The sequence below is a fragment of the Bolinopsis microptera genome, chromosome 8 (assembly GCF_026151205.1).
Source record: "Bolinopsis microptera isolate Bmic1 chromosome 8, MBARI_Bmic_1.0, whole genome shotgun sequence".
NCBI classification, from domain to species: Eukaryota; Metazoa; Ctenophora; class Tentaculata; order Lobata; family Bolinopsidae; genus Bolinopsis; species Bolinopsis microptera.
Window position 1 is genome coordinate 10746698 of NC_087079.1, and position 18027 is coordinate 10764724.

General features: G+C 35.7%; 2 protein-coding genes across 2 annotated transcripts; one reads left to right on the forward strand and one right to left on the reverse strand.

The window, feature by feature from the left end:
- Positions 1-2338: 2338 nt before the first annotated feature.
- Positions 2339-14324, forward strand: LOC134819280 (uncharacterized). The gene is made up of 15 exons (XM_063829126.1): positions 2339-2464; positions 2617-2696; positions 2799-2868; positions 3170-3266; positions 6894-7019; positions 7284-7378; positions 7519-7625; positions 7853-7928; positions 8806-8880; positions 9735-9849; positions 10233-10332; positions 11697-11815; positions 12356-12482; positions 13252-13352; positions 13482-14324. The coding sequence occupies exons 1-15, from the start codon at positions 2354-2356 to the stop codon at positions 13679-13681; spliced, it is 1599 nt and encodes a 532-aa protein (XP_063685196.1). The 5' UTR covers positions 2339-2353; the 3' UTR covers positions 13682-14324.
- Positions 3493-5730, reverse strand: LOC134819281 (uncharacterized). The gene is made up of 6 exons (XM_063829127.1): positions 5684-5730; positions 4698-4770; positions 4408-4527; positions 4215-4269; positions 3949-4104; positions 3493-3765 (listed from the first exon to the last, which is right to left on the reverse strand). The coding sequence occupies exons 1-6, from the start codon at positions 5713-5715 to the stop codon at positions 3626-3628; spliced, it is 576 nt and encodes a 191-aa protein (XP_063685197.1). The 5' UTR covers positions 5716-5730; the 3' UTR covers positions 3493-3625.
- Positions 14325-18027: the final 3703 nt, after the last annotated feature.

An 18027-nucleotide genomic window follows, 5' to 3' on the forward strand; every position in this document is an offset into this window, starting at 1 on the left:
GCATGCCTGCGAATATTGTGACTGTAAGCCTAGTATTATATGTATTGATTATGCGCTTTATTTAATTATGATCATGATCAATGAAATACAGATATAAGGCTAAATTTCATTATGCATTATGCATTAGTAACTTTTACACACATACAACAATTGACTACTGCATACTGTATATTGGTTTTTAATGATAAAATGGTTAAAAGTACATGCAATATTTTTGCTGGTTTCGTTCTTAGTTTACGTAAGAACGTGAATCTTCTCTCATTGGAATTAGGTCTCTGGACATTGACAAGCAAATGGTCTTTTCTTTCTTTTGTCGTTATGATAGGAATCGTCAAATTTTCCCCATTTGGAGAATGCAAGGGCATTCTGGCCATCTAGTCCCCCAACATGTTTAGAATTGTCCTTCCCTGCCTTCTTAGTCCATGGAACATCCCAGTCATTTACAGGTGTTCTGTCCAGCCATTCCCAATTACCTTCTAACAGTAGATCATTCCCTCCTAACCAGATCCAGTTCCTGTTGTCAAACTGTTTCAATGATTCATCTCTTGGACCAAGGAAATATTCAATTGCAGCCGCCATCTCCTCCACTTCTGTTTCGCTTCTCACTTTAGCCAACTGGAGACCTGCTTTTTCGCATGCTTCTAAAGCTAACACCCAAGTTTTACGATTGTTGGATAGTATGTATTTTCCCTTGTTGTCACATACATTGCTTACTAGTTTCTTGAATCTAGGTCTTTGTTTTAAGCTTGCCACAGAAAATGTGAGACAAACCAAGGAAAGAACAAGAAGCAATTTTTTAAATATCTCAGTCATTGCTCAGAATGATCTTCAACCCTCAATAGACCTTCAGAATTGAACGTATTAACAACTGCAAAGGATAAGAAAAAGCAAAAATAAAACCGTGGCTCTAGACAAATAGCGTGCTGCAGAGTGCAGATTTAATAAAGTAATAACCATAGAATAGACCATACCCCCATGAGAATCAGCAATCCTAGTACTAATCTTTCCTTATCATTAGTTGCACTGTTACATAATGGAGGCAAAACGTTCTCTGTGTACCTGTTGAACAGTACATTTTAGAAATTAAACGAAAAAGTATTTATCATTAGCATTATTTATTAAATAGTATGTACATAATATCATTGGCATCACGTGCGTTTAGAGTATGAGTATTGAGTAATGCTATTAAACCAATTAATATTACATACATTTGATGTCACAAATCATATATCATTGATTTCACAAATGTAATATACCTTACTCGGGATTATTATGACCGGGATAAAGTGGTGGGTTTAGGGTAATTTCGCCATATTTTTCCCGAACCACATTTTCACCGGTCGTTAATAAACCCGCCTACTCAGCTTTTAGGGTTCCCAAGGGGTATGGGTGCTCATATTTTAATCGTTGTCTTATATTCACTAAAGAAGACTATTGGGACACTTGTTGTAGGTTTTTCGACTTCATTTGGCTAAAATTGCAAAAATTCACCTTTTTGCCCAATTCTTGTCATATATCCTTATTGTCAAATTTGATTTAAATAGGCCAATTTTTAATTTCTTAGGTATTGACTATCTCTACATAATGAAATAGGACTCAAAGTAAAAGTAACAGTTAAATTAAAACTTGAATTAATTAAAACTGATGAAAGGGATGATCCAGATGAAGATAACGAAGATGATTACAACTTATTGGAAGACTAAACAGCTCTCCCTTTATCTTAATATCGATCTGGTTGTTACGCTTCAAATGTTAAAAATTATTTTCTATCTAGTTTGATTAACCACGAGTCATTATTTCTGTCTACTTTCAACAATTATTGATAATTCGACTTGTTTCACAAGTTTTAGCAATGCGAAAATTTCTAAACTTACTTATCTCTAATAAGGAAATTTACATCTGAGACAAAATTTTTGAATCTAAAATTGAAAGGTTGGACACCGGTAAAATGGCGACCGGGAAAATGTGGTGGGTTTTGAGCAATTTCGCCATATTTTTCCCGAACCATATTTTAACCGGTCGTTAATAAACCCGTCGTAATAATCCCGAGTAAGGTAGGAATAAATTTGAAAACTGAAAAGTAAAAACCTACAATTTTTATTGAATAGGGTGAGGACTGAGAAAGCTGAACAGTTTTTCATAGTTGTTCACTTTACTATTCATTTCAATTCAATTTGTATGTTACTTCTAGTAGTCATAATCGTGACATTTTTGAGCATTGTAGATACAGATAGATAATAATGATGATCAATTATTTTAATTTGTCAATCTATTTAACTCCTATAGAGCAACTGAAGCCTCTTAGGGCCTTGATGATGGTCAATATTGACATTTCCATATTCATTAGAAGCTCATGACGCAGTTAGATAACATCAGAAGTTCTAGGCCGATGGTAAGATTTCCATCCCGCTGTGGCTCTGCTAACCTCCGACGGACGCCAAAATTCTCAGCCAGCAGCGACGAGGTAAAATGGTGCCAAATTCTTGAGAATTTCTCAGGCAAAGTAACAAAAGTAACCAATGTAACCAAAATAACCAGAGTAACCATTAGTTTCAACTGATGAGGCTACTTTAATCAGATACATCGATCACTATTCTTGACGTTCTCACATCCCAGGTCCCAAACACGTTCATGAACGCTGTCGCTTGGATATCTCGTCACGATGCTATGTTACGGAAGTTTGTCCATCTTGTTCAGTGAGTTACTCTACGTTTTACAGAGTAATTTCAGTCTTCTTGATTAGGCTGTTGACTATCTAGGTGTTACCGTATGCTAGTTATTTAGCTTATTACTTTCAGGCAACTTCCGAATTTGATTGATGAACCTGAACTGATGTATTTCCGTCTCTACATGTCAGAACAATATCAGGTCTGTGTGTCACTCAACTTCATGTCTACATAATTTATCAAATTATCTTAAATTCGCTCAATTCTCAATTTTCAAGAGCTTTAAGACTTATTTAATTCTCGGAAATGTTCAAACTATCAGTCAGTGTATTCATGCTTTTCATACAAGTTACAACAAAGTCTTCATGTTATGTATCCTGGGTTTGGACAGGATATTACCCGCTTAAAATATTTCCATCGCGTTTCATAATACTCAATAAATGTAATAGATTTGTAGTGTTGTAATTAGTTTATAACATTAAGCCTTAAAACATGTGCTTCAGGATAAGGTGAACTCAGAACAAGAGAAAGCAGTAGAAAGGATATTACAATCTCCTCACGCTAGACGTGCTCCTTCTAGTTACTCTCTTCTTTCCCCATGTGAGTATTTGGCTCTTACTCACTTTATACTATGTAATTCTAGTATATTAGGACACATTTTATTTGGTCATGGTGTATTTCCCAGTAGATTTATCTGAAATTGTATTGCTGCTTGTTACTTTACGCGATATTAGTTTGCAAAATTTCTACAGGATACTAATTTGGAAATGTTAAAATTTTTTCAGAATCTGACGGTAATTCCAGAATACAATGAAAAATGCTCTAATGCTTCTTAAGATAACGATTCTAACTGCATAACAACAAAGCTAATCGATTCGAACAAATATATTTAACAACTGTTTGTGCTCCAAGTTCTTAATTAAAACGTAAAGAAAGTAGACTGTAGAGGAAAAGGATAGTTAACAGAATCCACAAGTCAGTCGACACTCTGCCTGTACTCTCTCAGCAACTTTCCCTGTCATTTCACAGTACTTTTTAAAGGTCTGACAGTTAATAGTGGGGTCCGGAGACTTGGGGGAGGTCAGCAAGTCCTCACAAACTATGGAAAATGGAGTATTATTAGCTTCTAATGGGAAATTGTAGTTAATTAATTTAATGAGTACAATATGAGTGATAAAGAAAACAATGCTCTCAAATCTATGCAACATTAACCATGATTTACTGAGTACATTGCAAACAATAGTGGCTTTAACAAAATGTTGCTTGATTTAACTCTACATACCTGGATCATCATCAAACTCACAAGTACCACACGTGACAGGACAGTTTGCAGCGATACGGTCTCCAATAGCTGAGGAATCCGCGCACAAGTATTGGAAAGTCAGACAGTTCAGGGTTGGATCAGGGTTAGCATCATTGGAAAGAGAATCTTCACATCCTGAGAAGAAATACATTGTTGGAGCTGTGGAAGAGCAGTTTATTATTTAAATATAACAGGCAGCAACTTCTGCGAATGCAAGTTTAGACACGTGTTCTACAAATATTTACCTGGGTCGTCGTTTTGACTTCCATCAGTTTTACCTTCTGTATCATTGTCGTTGTCCTACAGAAAAAATTTAATAAGTTCACTTAAAAAAGGCTTTTGACAAACAAAAACGCTCCCTTGAGGTGGATTAGGTGCGAAACACAAAATTATGAATTTCTGACATTCCAATCATTTTATTGTAAGCAAAGCACTGACCCAGTCTTCTTCCTCTTCTCCTTCTTCCTCACAGTGATCACATGCTAGACGACAATTCTTTACCATACTCTGGTACATCAGAGAGTTTGGAGAACAGAGGTCGAATTGTTCAACCAGGTACTGAAGAAAGAGGCGTTACACTGTAACGCTGTTACAGTTAAGACGTTACAATCGGATATAGAGCTGTGATAAACTGTAATTTGTATTGTCGAGGCGGTTACAAGTTTAACGCACTGCATTGAAAAATGGAATATGATTCAAGTTTTGTAAAACTAATTGATCTGAATTACCATGCAAGCCTCGGTTGATCCCTCGTCCGAACAGTCAGCATTACCCAAGGATTGGCAAACAGCCAATAAACACCTGGAAGTATTGTAATGAAAGAATATATTCTCAAGCTAAGGGACGTATTTCGTTAAACTTTGGTTACATAATCGTCGATATATCGTCGATATGCTATCGGCTGCTCTTTCTTCGCGTATAGAGATTTTGGATAAAAATCACCCAAACCCAACATTAAGGTTAAACAATAGCTAACTTAATCAATAATTAATTGTTGGCCTCTCGGACCAACAAGACTCTTTAATTATAGGTGGTTCTTTGCTAAAGTTCCGTTCATTTGGCTGAATTTGTCGAATCCATTTCTCTTGAGAACTCAAAGTTTTAGTATACCTCCAAGTCAAATTTATTTTACGGATTGAAACAGTTAATTGAATTAACCCGTAAAACTCTTAGAGGCACAGCTACAGTGACTTTGGTCATTAGTCCAGTGAAACTTTCAAAATATAAAACACCGATAACGGGTCTACTCAAATGATCCAGGGTGTTGGTCATTAGTCCGGAAAAACTTTCAAAATATACGGACCTTCAAATGATCTAGGGTACATAGTTCCGTGTTGATTAGTTTCAATTGAGCATTAACGAGGCCACGCATCGGCGATCTAGAAGCCGTGTTTCGATGCGTCCTAACGGCAACAACACTGCCCGACTATATCTGAATTTTAGTTGCGATAGCAACAAGTTACAATTCGACGTAGCTCTCAAATAAGCTACAAGTTCAATTCAAATCGGAAATATAAAAAGACTCTCAATATATGAACCTTATCTCCGAAGGTATCTATTTAATGAATTAATGGAAGTATTATTATATTTGAAGGCTTATTATACGACTCTATCAATTGTGTTCAAGTAACCATAAATTGAGACTGATTAAAAGCTCTAAAATCTAAAATATAAAATATAAATAAACCACAACGGCAGTAGCCAAAATAATTACCCAAAGAAGATGATAACTTTAGTATGAACCATATTATTAGTTACCTGCAAATAGAAGATAAAGAATTAAGAAGCTCTAAAAACAGTCATAAGAAGAAATATTAGAATCGAGTCTCGGCCTACTAAATCATAAAAAGGGAGACGTATAATCAATTGTACAGCTGTCAATTCTACAGTCGTGATATTATCCTATCATGCTATCACCATCAAAGGTCTGTAATATCTTACATCATACCACAAGGAGCCTAAGAAGAAAAGTTTCTAGAGTACAAACAAGTACAGGTAGATGAAAAGTATAATGACATTACTATTGTGTTCATGCTGCTAAACTAGTAGTTTAAATAGGAGAACCTAGTAACAAAGACTTCTTTTATGCACTTAATTCCAATTATTCTTTCCTTTCCTTCACTGACTGGGGAACCCTCCTTAGGAGAGAAGATTGTTTTGTAATTATAACCTATACGAGGGTCATTCACAATTATAGTTTTTCCTACTTTTCTTTACAAATCCAAAAGGAGAAAATTGTTTTGAACATTTTGAACCATTTGACAAATGGAAATGAAAAATATGCCTACTTACTAGACATATTTTTATTTCGACAGTAAGAATAGAACGGAAAGACGTTACAATGTTTCTTTTTAGGTTCATTGTGATACAACTTTTTTTAAATTAAATTGTTTTGTCTGGGCTCTCCTTTTCATAAAACTGAACTGACCAGAAACTTCACCAGCATATGACACACGGCAGACAATATTAGTAAAAGTTTTAGTGGGCCAGCTGACTTCATCATTAGAAATATGTCATTAATTAAGAGCGGGGGCTGATGTCCACTTAGAAACAAGTGCATTAGACTCATGACTGATCCGTTAAAGTTAAAACAAACTCAGTCTTCAGCATGGAGCAGTGTACAACTAATAACTGTTTGTATCAAAACTGCATACCCATTTACAAACGTTTAATTTTAAAACAGAGCAAGGACGTGGTTTAAGGTGTTTTCAACATGTGATTCGATGTTTTATGTTGGACAAACTTACCTACTACATTTAAGAAAGTTTTCAACATTAAATTAAGATTAACTCATTCCAATATAAAAGTCTGTTCATGGATCGACCACTTGATCAGGTCCTCTTCCTCGGCTAGGATCCATACCCAGTTTAAACAGTGAGCCTCATTATTCAGTAATCAGATATATTAATCCCAAAACATTCCAGCTAAGATAGAAGTGTACGTATCGGGTGAGGTGTGTGAGACACAGTGGACCAACACAGACTTTATAACCCGGGAGCTGGCTCAACACTTCAAGGTTCAGACAGATCCACCTCTACCACGCTATCCTGGTCAGTTTTCAAACACTAGGATTTGTTTCATTTTCTTACTCAAATAAACAAGATGATTCGACGTTATTGTGTGAGTTATTAAAGAATGACAGCACACAATAGCACACATGCTACACAGAATGGCAACAAGCATAGGAAAAAACACACTGTTTATTACATGAGCGTGATAGAAAATTCGTGGCGTTTAATTAGCTGAGTTAAAATAGTCATGTCCTCATTGTCCTTATTGTCCTCATTGTCCTCATCTGACACGAACTCTCCCAGGATTCCAAACAGAAGAGGATCTAGTGATGAGCTGTAATGTAATGATATTCGTGCTGACAGACTCATCTCTTGCTGACTCTTTCTGCGTACACCAGGTTAGTGACCTCTCTGTAACTTCTCTCTCTACTTTTCTGTGAGATTCAATTTACTGGGATATTAAAACGCTATCTCTTAAATACCTGCTATTTCTCATACTGTCAAACTGTTCCCCCTGTACCTTTAATCTACACCCTAGCTACGTACAGCTATAGCAAACCACGTGCCAATAGTGTTGATAAGAGAACCAGAGGGGACTGACATTCCTGACTCCATTGGTGACGACACTCCTATCGTCCTAAACAGGTCAGTGTTAGAGTGTTACAGTGTTACAGTGTTACAGTGTTACAGTGTTACAGTGTTACAGTGTTACAGTGTTACAGTGTTACAGTGTTACAGTGTTACAGTGTTATAATGTTACAGTATAGCAGTGTATTTGATGTATTCATGATGATTATGATACTCATTGTACCTCTTAGTTAGTATTTGAGAAACAGCAATCTCACCTCTCCTTGTAAATCTCCTTATTTTAGGCCGGTTACAGCCCTCACGGACATAGCAGACCAGACACCTGTGCTATTTCTGGACGATTCTCCGAAACCTGTTGGGGTACGTTGTCATGGTAACGTAGCTCCTAGAACATAAGAACATCCCCTGATGTCATTTACTATTTTCACTGTCTATAAAATCATTAGTCTTTATTGTGCAGTCATTAAGAAAACGATCCTCTTTGTTAAAGTAAAGCACTAGATTCATATTAAGTATTCGAAATATGTTGAACTCTGCATTGGTTTCCATGGAACTATTTTACAAATTACCATGAACATTAGCTGATGAACTGAATTAATAGAGTCAGAGCTGTTGTCAGAGTGCCTTAGCAACATAATATCACAAGTGATGGTTACCATGGAAACACGAGGAATTATGTTATCGTGTTACAATGGAACGTAAATGTATCTTAGATTGAGCATGATATAATCTGATGTAATGTCCGGGTGTTCGTTATTTTTTTGAAATGTGGCCTTAATACTCCTATTTATCAAATATTTACATAAACCTAGCATAATGGCGAGGTTTCGAGAATAGTTACAATATTCTCTCATCAGCTGTCCAGTACATCTGAGTAGCTAGTAAGCTAGTAGTGAAGCTGGATTAGGGGATGTTCCCGATTAAATATAGAAAATGGATTGAATTACAATTACCGATGGGCATGAATTCCTCCCAAATTATCAAACCATTGTTGTTGTCCTGAATAGTCCATGAAGAACTGAAATTTGATGTCAGTTCTAGAAACCCAAATATGTTAGAATGCGAGGATTATTTGAATATTGGACGTGTATGGACGATAGTATCTTGGACTCTAGTGTTTAATTGTATTTATTATTTTATCCGAACGAATAAATAAGAGGAAAGCATGCAATTACGTAATTGATTTAATTAAATCAAAATAGAATCTTCTTGTTTAACGACACAACAAACATTTCAGAAAGATCAGAACAGAGGGGTAAACAAGTCAGTTAGCAGGATTAACAGCGCCAAGGAGAGCACTCCGCAAAACTCTGTAAGTATTCGTTAACTATAATCGTTAACACTTGTTAACTCATCGTTAACTCTTGTTAACTTATCGTTAACTCTTGTTACTTAGTACATTCCCCCTTATTCTACAGTCTCTGTTTTTCTTTCCTAATTTAAAGGAAACCTGTTTGTAAAATGTTGTTGTAATATCAGAAAATGTACCTGATTATCTAGCTCTGAACCAGTGTAATGTTATATATTAAGTTATACATTGTGTTATATTATGTTATATATATACTGGTATGTGTGTTTATGTTGTCTAGTGAGTCAATTAATCTACCTCCCAGTGTTACAGGAGGCATGTCACTTGTGCTGTCTAGCTTAGCAGACAAATATTTCACGTGCCGGTATTACAGCACGTGTAAATGTGACGGAATATTACAAACATGTGTTTAAAAATGTGTTTCTGCCAACTAAATGAGAATTTGAATTGCTTTGAGGCGTGCTCTTACTTTGTTATTATCAAACGAATTTTTCTGAAACAAATTTGTTTGATCTGTTAAAATCTACTGAAAGATAAAGTTCAGCAGCTTTTACATGTAATATTCTGAATTCTATAATGTATAATTTATACAATGTATAAAGAAAGTATGGTACACACTACCTTAACCGTCACTGGCTAAAAACAAATCCTTCGGCTTCCTGTAATTGGCTGGTTGCACTTGTGTAACAATATGGCTGTTGGAATACTCCGAAGTAAAATAAGTGTCTAGATAAAAAAAAATACAATACATTTGTTATATGCTGTACATGTGGTCCCCTAAATTACAATCATGGTAATACTTGTCTGTACTGATTACTTCATAGTAGTAATCCCACTGTAACTCTATTAAATTTCAGATATTGTTGATGGATTGGCTGAAGAGAGAGTTGTCGTCAGCGTTGCTCTTCAGTTTCGAACACAGGGCTATTTGTATGGGCAGGGTCGTCACTCGAGTCAAAAACATGGCATTTGGTAAGTCTCAAATAATCTAACTCATACCAAGATTTAGTATTGCTTATTAAGTTTATCCCGCGAGACTTACATTTTTAAATGTTATTACTAACAAATATTAACAAGCCATTAAACACTGCAGTTTATTTTTAAAACTTTATCATCTTACCATTCATACAGTCTTCATTTTACCAGAAGTTATATAGTGAGGATATTTAGTTAGGAAATTGTTTGAAAATAATTTCAATGATGTGGACTTAACTTATTAAATGTTTAACACCATTCTTTCACGAAATTTGGTTTGCAACCTTCCCCCACCCCCGTGTTTCTAAATAAGGGCTGTCTCGTTTAAAAAACAAACCTCTCCCATAAATCATATCAATGAAATCAAGACTTTCTCTCAGGCGAAACGTTAGTTGACGGGTTCGGAAACACGCTCCCCACCGAACTACCTCTATCTCCGAAACAGCTTGACGAACTGGGACGCAATTTCCACGACTCCAAGTATGTAAAATAGTATGTTTTATACATTCAGAATATTTTATAATCATCATAGAAGTTTACAAATTTTCTATGTTAAAAAATGTTATTACATTCTTAGTAGATAAGTAGATGCTGAACGTGGACGTATTCTTTAGTAATATTTGAATTCCTACTGTTGATTCCCAAGTTAAGTAGTATAATATGTTACGTAGTATAATATTATAGTCATTCTCCTTTTTGAAATGAGATTTGAATTAACTTCTACAGTCTACACATTGGCTCACTTATCAAGCTTATGCATGCTGCGCAAACAACATAATATGTTAAAACGTCATCTCACATAAGTTACACGTAAACGGAGAAGAGATCTTGAACTGTAATTGTTTTAAAAGCCAGAGCTGCCACAATTTGTCGACGTTATAGAATACATAAAAGTTTTAAATTAACTTGATCGCGATGCTATTGGCTGTAGTCATAGTTATGTTCGTGTCACATTGTCAACTAACTTATAAAACAATAGCAGTCTGGCACTTGACGTTAGTGAAATCTTGCTTGCAAAGTTTTTAAAATAGCCGTGAATAGAGTCTTGTGTCCAGTACAGGATTGCCGTATGTTGCTAAATTAAATCATGTTGGAAATGTAATAGCAGCGCTATTATTTTGTGTTATTTTGATTATTAAGTCATTTTTGGCGTACATGTGAGACAAGCATAGTCATTTGTGATACTGCCGACACTATTAATTGATTGTGTAGAACAAAAGCGGAACGAAGTTAAGAAAATTTAATAGTGATTTATTTTCAATTCGCCTCGCCCGTTTTCCTTATAAATTCTAACGCACAAAGTAACCTCTAGCGTGAAAACTTTGTGTTTTATGTCAAGTATCACTATGAAAAGATTAAAAAGTTATGGCTTTCGGCGGTGAATTTGTACCGAGTGATCATGCTACGAGCATAAAAATATAGTGTTAAAGTTAGATAAAAGTATCCCGCAATTGTTCATGCAGCACGATTTAATGTCGCTCAATTCATTATTGTGTTGGAGCGGCGACAATTCTACAATTCTTAAAACAGTTCTATGGTATTGAAAATCTAAACAATTGTCAGTTTCTGGTTAAACTTTGGGATGGTGAAATAAATTGGAAATTGGGATCAGCGTCAGCGATTTGTGTAGTAAAGTAGTATAATGTATAAGTTCGGTGTAATTTTTCGCGTCTCAGCAGCACATTTACGTAACGCGCGGTCAACTTTTATTAGTTACCACGCGCGCGTAACTACACATTTTAACCATGTGGTTCAACTTACAACTGGCACCAACAAACATGACTACTGTGTCAGGCGTCAGCTTGTTAAATTAAAACACAAGTCACAATATTATTAAATTTCAGGATCGCAGACATGGCCGAGAGTCTGAGGGCGACTCCCACGTCTTCCTTGTGGGGTGGTATCCCGAACTGTGGTAGGTGTGGTGAAGAGCTTCAACTACCTGCTCGACTTACTGTACCAAGTGAGTTTCCTTAGCTACATGTAGATTGTAGATGCTAAATGTAGATTGTAGATGCAACACTCAAATTTAAAGGTTTTCTTAATGTGTTTTATGATTTAACCATCGTGTTTTATTTCATCCTTATGTAGCAAAGAGGCGTTTTATAAATCTTTATTCCACTGGGAAGTTTGATTAGGTTTTTAAAATATGATAATGTTTTTGATAAATTGTTTTAAATATTGTATTTGATGAATAAATTATGTTGGTGGGGAAATATTTATTATATATTTTTTTCAAATAGTGCGATGATTTTTTGTAGACATGTGTAATGATGTAATAAATGATGTCATACATTTTACTTAACTTTACTTAACTTTTATTGCTCCAACTTTCTAAATAATGATCCGTCCATATCTAAATATCACGTACCATATCGATTAAAGTAAAAGTAAAACGACAGGACAATGTCACTCCAGCTCCTAAATGTTTACACCTTCCTTTCGCACTAATTTATACTTTCTCCAGATAAGCGACTATAATTAAAATTCATTCCAATTCCAGCTCCGCAGCCTACAGATCCGACCTTGTCCAAGTTCCTGCACCACTCTCAGAAGTGTCTACAAGGACAGAGCGACCAGAAGACAACACCTGACAGACCCTCTACAGCTCCCAGTAATCTCTCTTCTAGGTCTGTAATTTATTACAGTTTCTTGGATTTAACGTCTACTTCAATTATAAGAGAAACTTACAATATCAACAACCGTGGTTATCTCATATTTTCTTCGTTCACAATTGACAAAAGCTAATGTCGTAATAATTTGATCTTATAATTAGTATTGTTTGTTTGTATCAATAGGGGGTTACTAAAAATATCTAACTAATGCTAACAATTGATACTGTTCAATTTAATTGGCAAACAATCTGTTTCATGATAATAACATGACGATTGACAATGCCAAATATTTGTAAAATGTTCATACACGTAATTTGAGCACTCCTTTGGAGGCTACAGCAACCCATTCGTCATACAGACAATAAGTAATTAAGTTTCTCAAAAATAATTAGATAGTACTCGTATTATGTTCGTACGTCTCTTATTGTGACGTAATCTTTTGGGTAGGAACGTTAAATGTTGATAAATATTCATTATCTATTCTCTTCAGAATTAACATTGCGTAAGAGCATGCTCTAAAATAAATTAACTAACGCCCGGTTTAAAATTTAGTTATCAAATAGACAAGTTGACTCTAACACACCTGTGACATGGTTTGACCTTAAAAACTACAACTATAGCTTCACCCCTAATCTCTGGTGTAATTGTTACCTCAACCAAAGACATATGGTGTAGTTGTCTCAACCTTTAGGCCACGTACATGCTTTCAAGATATTCATTAAATTTAAAGTTAAGTCCGTCTCATGTCATGTATACACAAATCATTAATTATTATATTTTACAGCCGAGCGAAGAAAGAGAACAGTTTAGGTAGCAACGATAAAAAGTTGTCGGATATTAAAAAGTCTGGACATGTGGATAAAGACGCTGTAACGTCAAATCACGGTACATCCTGATAAGAATATGTCTTATCTTTTCTACTGCTGAATTAAAATAAAAAAGATGGTCAGATTATAAATATTTTACAAAAACTCTCAAAATTCAAATATTTTTATTGATTGTTCGCATTTTTAGAGACAAAGCCGACGAAGACAGAAAGAAGTACATCACGTCCGACAAGTGCAAGCTCGAGACCTACTAGTGCAGCGAGTTCCCGGGCTGCAAGCTCCAACTCCCGACCTCCGAGTGCGCGGAGTGTTACGTTCAGCGACACAGACCAAGTCGTCGAGTTTAGCTCACCTGTTGTTGAGTTTGACACTAATGGAAGTGCGTAGACTACCGCTGTTACGTCATCTACCTTTCACTATATTTTATTGATTACGAAACATAACCTATATCTTGATAGATTATGAAATGCATTAGAGCGCACCCACATATTTGATGAGGCGCTGGGTTAAAGATTAAGGAGCATTTACTAACCTTACTGTTTAGAGATTAATCAGATAGCATACATTGTGACTCAGTGACTGTGACACTGGATATGTTCTGTAATAAAGTAACCTACAATGCTACAATAGTGCAGTATTACTGCATAAGCAGCCACTAATATATACCGATCTGTTTTTGTACGCGTTTTTAGAAGTTTTTATTGTCAATGCAGTTAGAATTTGTAAAGTTCTTACATTAAATAGTTCTTTTAAAGTGAGATTAAGCGAATAGATTGAACGTATCATTACAGTTTCAAACAAAGATAAACCGCAAGATACAGTTAAATAGCATGTATTTAGTGTGAGTACTGAGTAAGAAATATAAAACCTCTGAACATTGCAAAGCTGTCTTGAGAGTCAAGGTGAGATAATAGCACCTGTTGGACATTTATTTTCCTTTACGTTTCAACTTCGTTTAAACTTTGTTTTTGAAACACTTTATTTCAATTTTTGAAGTTACCTTTTCATCTTTTATTTGTTATTGAATCTGATGAGCGGTTCTAATCTTCTACCAATTTAGACTAATCTCTATACAAAATAAAAATGTTCCAAATCACTTAAGAGGATGAGACATACCTTAATACCTTAGTGCCTTAGTTCCCAAAAATTTGGCAAATAAATTAAATTAATGGAAAATTATATTTACGGCAAATAGATAACTCCAAATCTCCTACCCAAATTTGTGGTACTCAAATTTATTGAGCTTAAAGTTTTGGCACACAAATTTTTGGGAACTTTTTTGGGTATTTTTAAACAAGATCCATAAAAAGCTATCATCTTCTCCTCATGATACAGGCTTTATCTTAGAATCGTGTGTCCGTTTTTTCTTGGGGACCAATGGCATTCTAATTAAATAAACGGAGTCTATTTAAAAAAGACTTCAATTGATCACTCCCTTTTAACTTTGCTTTAGTAGTTAGTACAATGCTACTCCTTTAGTTAAACGTCATATATACACTTATCAGATCAGCAAATAGGACAAGATTGGATCATATCTGTAAGATTAGGGACTCCGTCGTTCTTCAATGGCTATATAAATATAATGTACCAGAAACTTCCCGACTGCATTGTTAAATGAAACTATTTTGTGGCTTATATCTAAAACCATTGAGCATTTAAACGGTTATTCAATGATCTGGAATCAGTATGTCGCCATCATTTTGTATGACCAATTATTGCCAAAGTGATGGGACTGATTTCACTGACAATGTAAAAGAGCAAGGAAAGCTTTTTAACCGGATCAGATTGGTGTCAGTGTCACGATTAGCATGCTTTATCGGTACACGCACTCTAGTTCGACACGTACTGTAGTTCGACAAACCCGAAGGTTTGACTCTGTCGAACTAAAGTGCGCTACCTGGACTAAAGTTCGACACGTACTTAAGTTCGACAAGAGAACTTCGACTGTCGAACTAGAGTTTTGAAATCTCCGATCTCAAGCAACGATCCTTTACGAGCTTGAAACATATTCGAGTGTTTGTTTTCCACTTGTCTCATGCTGTCCAACTATGTGTGAATGTAATCTCTATAATCCATATCTATTATCTATGAGTATGAACATTTGATTGACCTCAGACTCAATTGTTAATTAGCAGAATTGTAGACTTAGTGGAGAGATAAAAGACTATCGTGGTAACTCGTACTTCGTTTTATATATCTAGTTTGTATAGTACGCTATATGAATATCTACCACATACCACACTTTATATTATGACAAACGACTAGTAACCTGGTAGTGTAGTACCGGCCTAGAGATTTGGCTGCGATTTCGTTTCAATGGTGAGATAAATCAACTTGTTTGTCAATGAAGTCATTAAACCTGTAATCAGTCGAACAACAAAATTCATTGACTGTGTTAAACTTTTGTAGAGGTTCGGTTCTTGGTTTATTTGCAGGTTCACTTTCGCGGCTCCAAGTTTACAATTTAAATACAGATGAAAATCAATTTGATAATGTTTTACGTTCCACCCAGCTGAAAATGAAACTAACTCTGATGTTTGGTGTACTGGCTCTTGTCCTTCTTTGTATTGTTGAGGAGACATCAGCCCACGCAGGGAATACCAGTATGAACAAGATCAACTCAAACAAGGGGATGTCAGAAAGCGAAAAGGCGGAGAAAAGGAAGCAAATGATCCAACAAAAGAAACAGAACAGAAAAAAAAGAATGGCGGCCGACTTTCACTTAGGTCTTAGGTTTGCGTGTTTTGGCTCCAAATGAGGCAAATCAGAGACGTTTTCATTGCATTGGTTTTTTTTGACATTTTGGAAGATCTCATGGAAAACAATAACATTTTTGATGTACAGTTAACGATTAGATTCATTATTGTGTACCCAAATTTCTTATCGAACGATTTTCGTATTATTGAAATACAAATATTTTTGGTTCTCTCGCATTCTGACAAACTAATAAATAGATTGGAGTTGCAAATTAAGATAGTCGGTAAAATTGCCAATATCTAAACACATTATTAATATTATACTGATTGAGAAATTTGAGATTCATCAATACAGTCCTCATGATCAAAATGAATAGTGTTACAAATAAGAATAAAATGACGATTACGGAGAAATCTTAATCGAAAATGAAATCCAACTATGTAAAAATTGAAATCCGTCGGATGATCACAACACAAATTATTATTCTGTCCTAAGTATATGACGTGGGGATGTTTCAGAATCAGCATCGAAAAAATTAGTCGATTTCAGTTGGTTTTAACTGTTGATGACCCTTTTAGAAAAATCTCCAAGTTCGAGTGTTGAGTAATTTAGCACGCTACCGCCCAGAGCCGTTTTTGATTCTGTAGAAAGTAAAAATCCTTGGCAAGTGATTTAGTGAGATCAATTATCAAATATGATAAAGTAACTTACTCTGTGTAAGGGTCACGTTTCAAATATTGGGTATATGTACAACTACATTGTACTCATGTAGCGGTTTAAGGGTAATGACGTCATAAAATTAGAACTAGATATTGTTAGTGATCTACCATTCAGCTACTCAATATTGTCTCTTATGGGTGGGACTATGTCCAATGGACATTGTCCATCCGTATTGTACTACTCATATTTTAATTTAGAATGCATGGCGCAAGCCTGTGTAGTTCTACGTTGTACGTATTTCCGTATTTCTCTTCCCAGTTTTGCAAAATTTTTAAATTTCTTTGCTCATTGTAAATGTAATTCGTATTATCTCCTTGCTCATCGTAACTATTTTACCATTACATAGAATTCATGTTCCAGCCCTTGGCCTTGCCCATTCTATCTTTAACACGTTTATTTTCTTTAGGATTGTAAAAATGGGGAGTTTAGTAGTATTCCTAGGACTCCTTCTCTTCAACCCCCCTCAGCTTGTAGGTGCGTTTACTTACCCTGACGAATTCATAACGCGAGATAATCGTTTGACGAACATCTGGTATCTCGCCAGCACTGAAAGAGAACTTATCCTTAAACTGATAGACATTAAAGAAAGGCATCCCGACCTTGAAGGAGAACTAGATTTCTTCCTGGAGTTCCTACTCGCTGATTGCCGGTATCCTTTCGACGAGACAGTGGAATCGGTCATTCAGTCCCCTGTTGATAGGTTTAAAATTGTTGAGAGGTTTATCTATGATTGGCCTAATGTAGCTGAAGTGGTGGACAGCTTGGAGTTGGAGTATGATCTGGATGTCATGGCAGAGTTTGTTATTCACGTCCCCAAGCTTCCGTCTTACTCGGATCTGATGGAATGTGTTCGGGAACTGAACGAAGCGGTGGCTGTTGACAGTCTAAAATCTTCTCAAAATGGCATGAAAACAGATGAAACTGATTTTAACACTGGTAACTACCTGATCTTATCGAATATTTCCCACGCTCTAGGTCACGTGAAGTCTTGTGTAGAGTGGGCTGATTTAGCAGACAGCGATCTTGTGCTCTCTGAGGAACCTTTCACAATCCCAGGGGAGCAACACTGGCTCCATCAGTACCTTGTACATTTGGAGTGCTTAATAAAGCTGGGGGAGGAGGACAATGCTAAGGTGATCAGGGAGGAGATACTGACTCACTACAGTGATGATAATGAGGTAAAGAAGGTAGTTAAAATGCTGTACAGAGGTAAAGGCAAGTTGCTTTCAAGGGACCGTGAGATAGACGCCTGCACTGAGAGGACTGTTCTCGATACTTACTGCTACTTGAACTGGTCATATGATATATTCCAACCA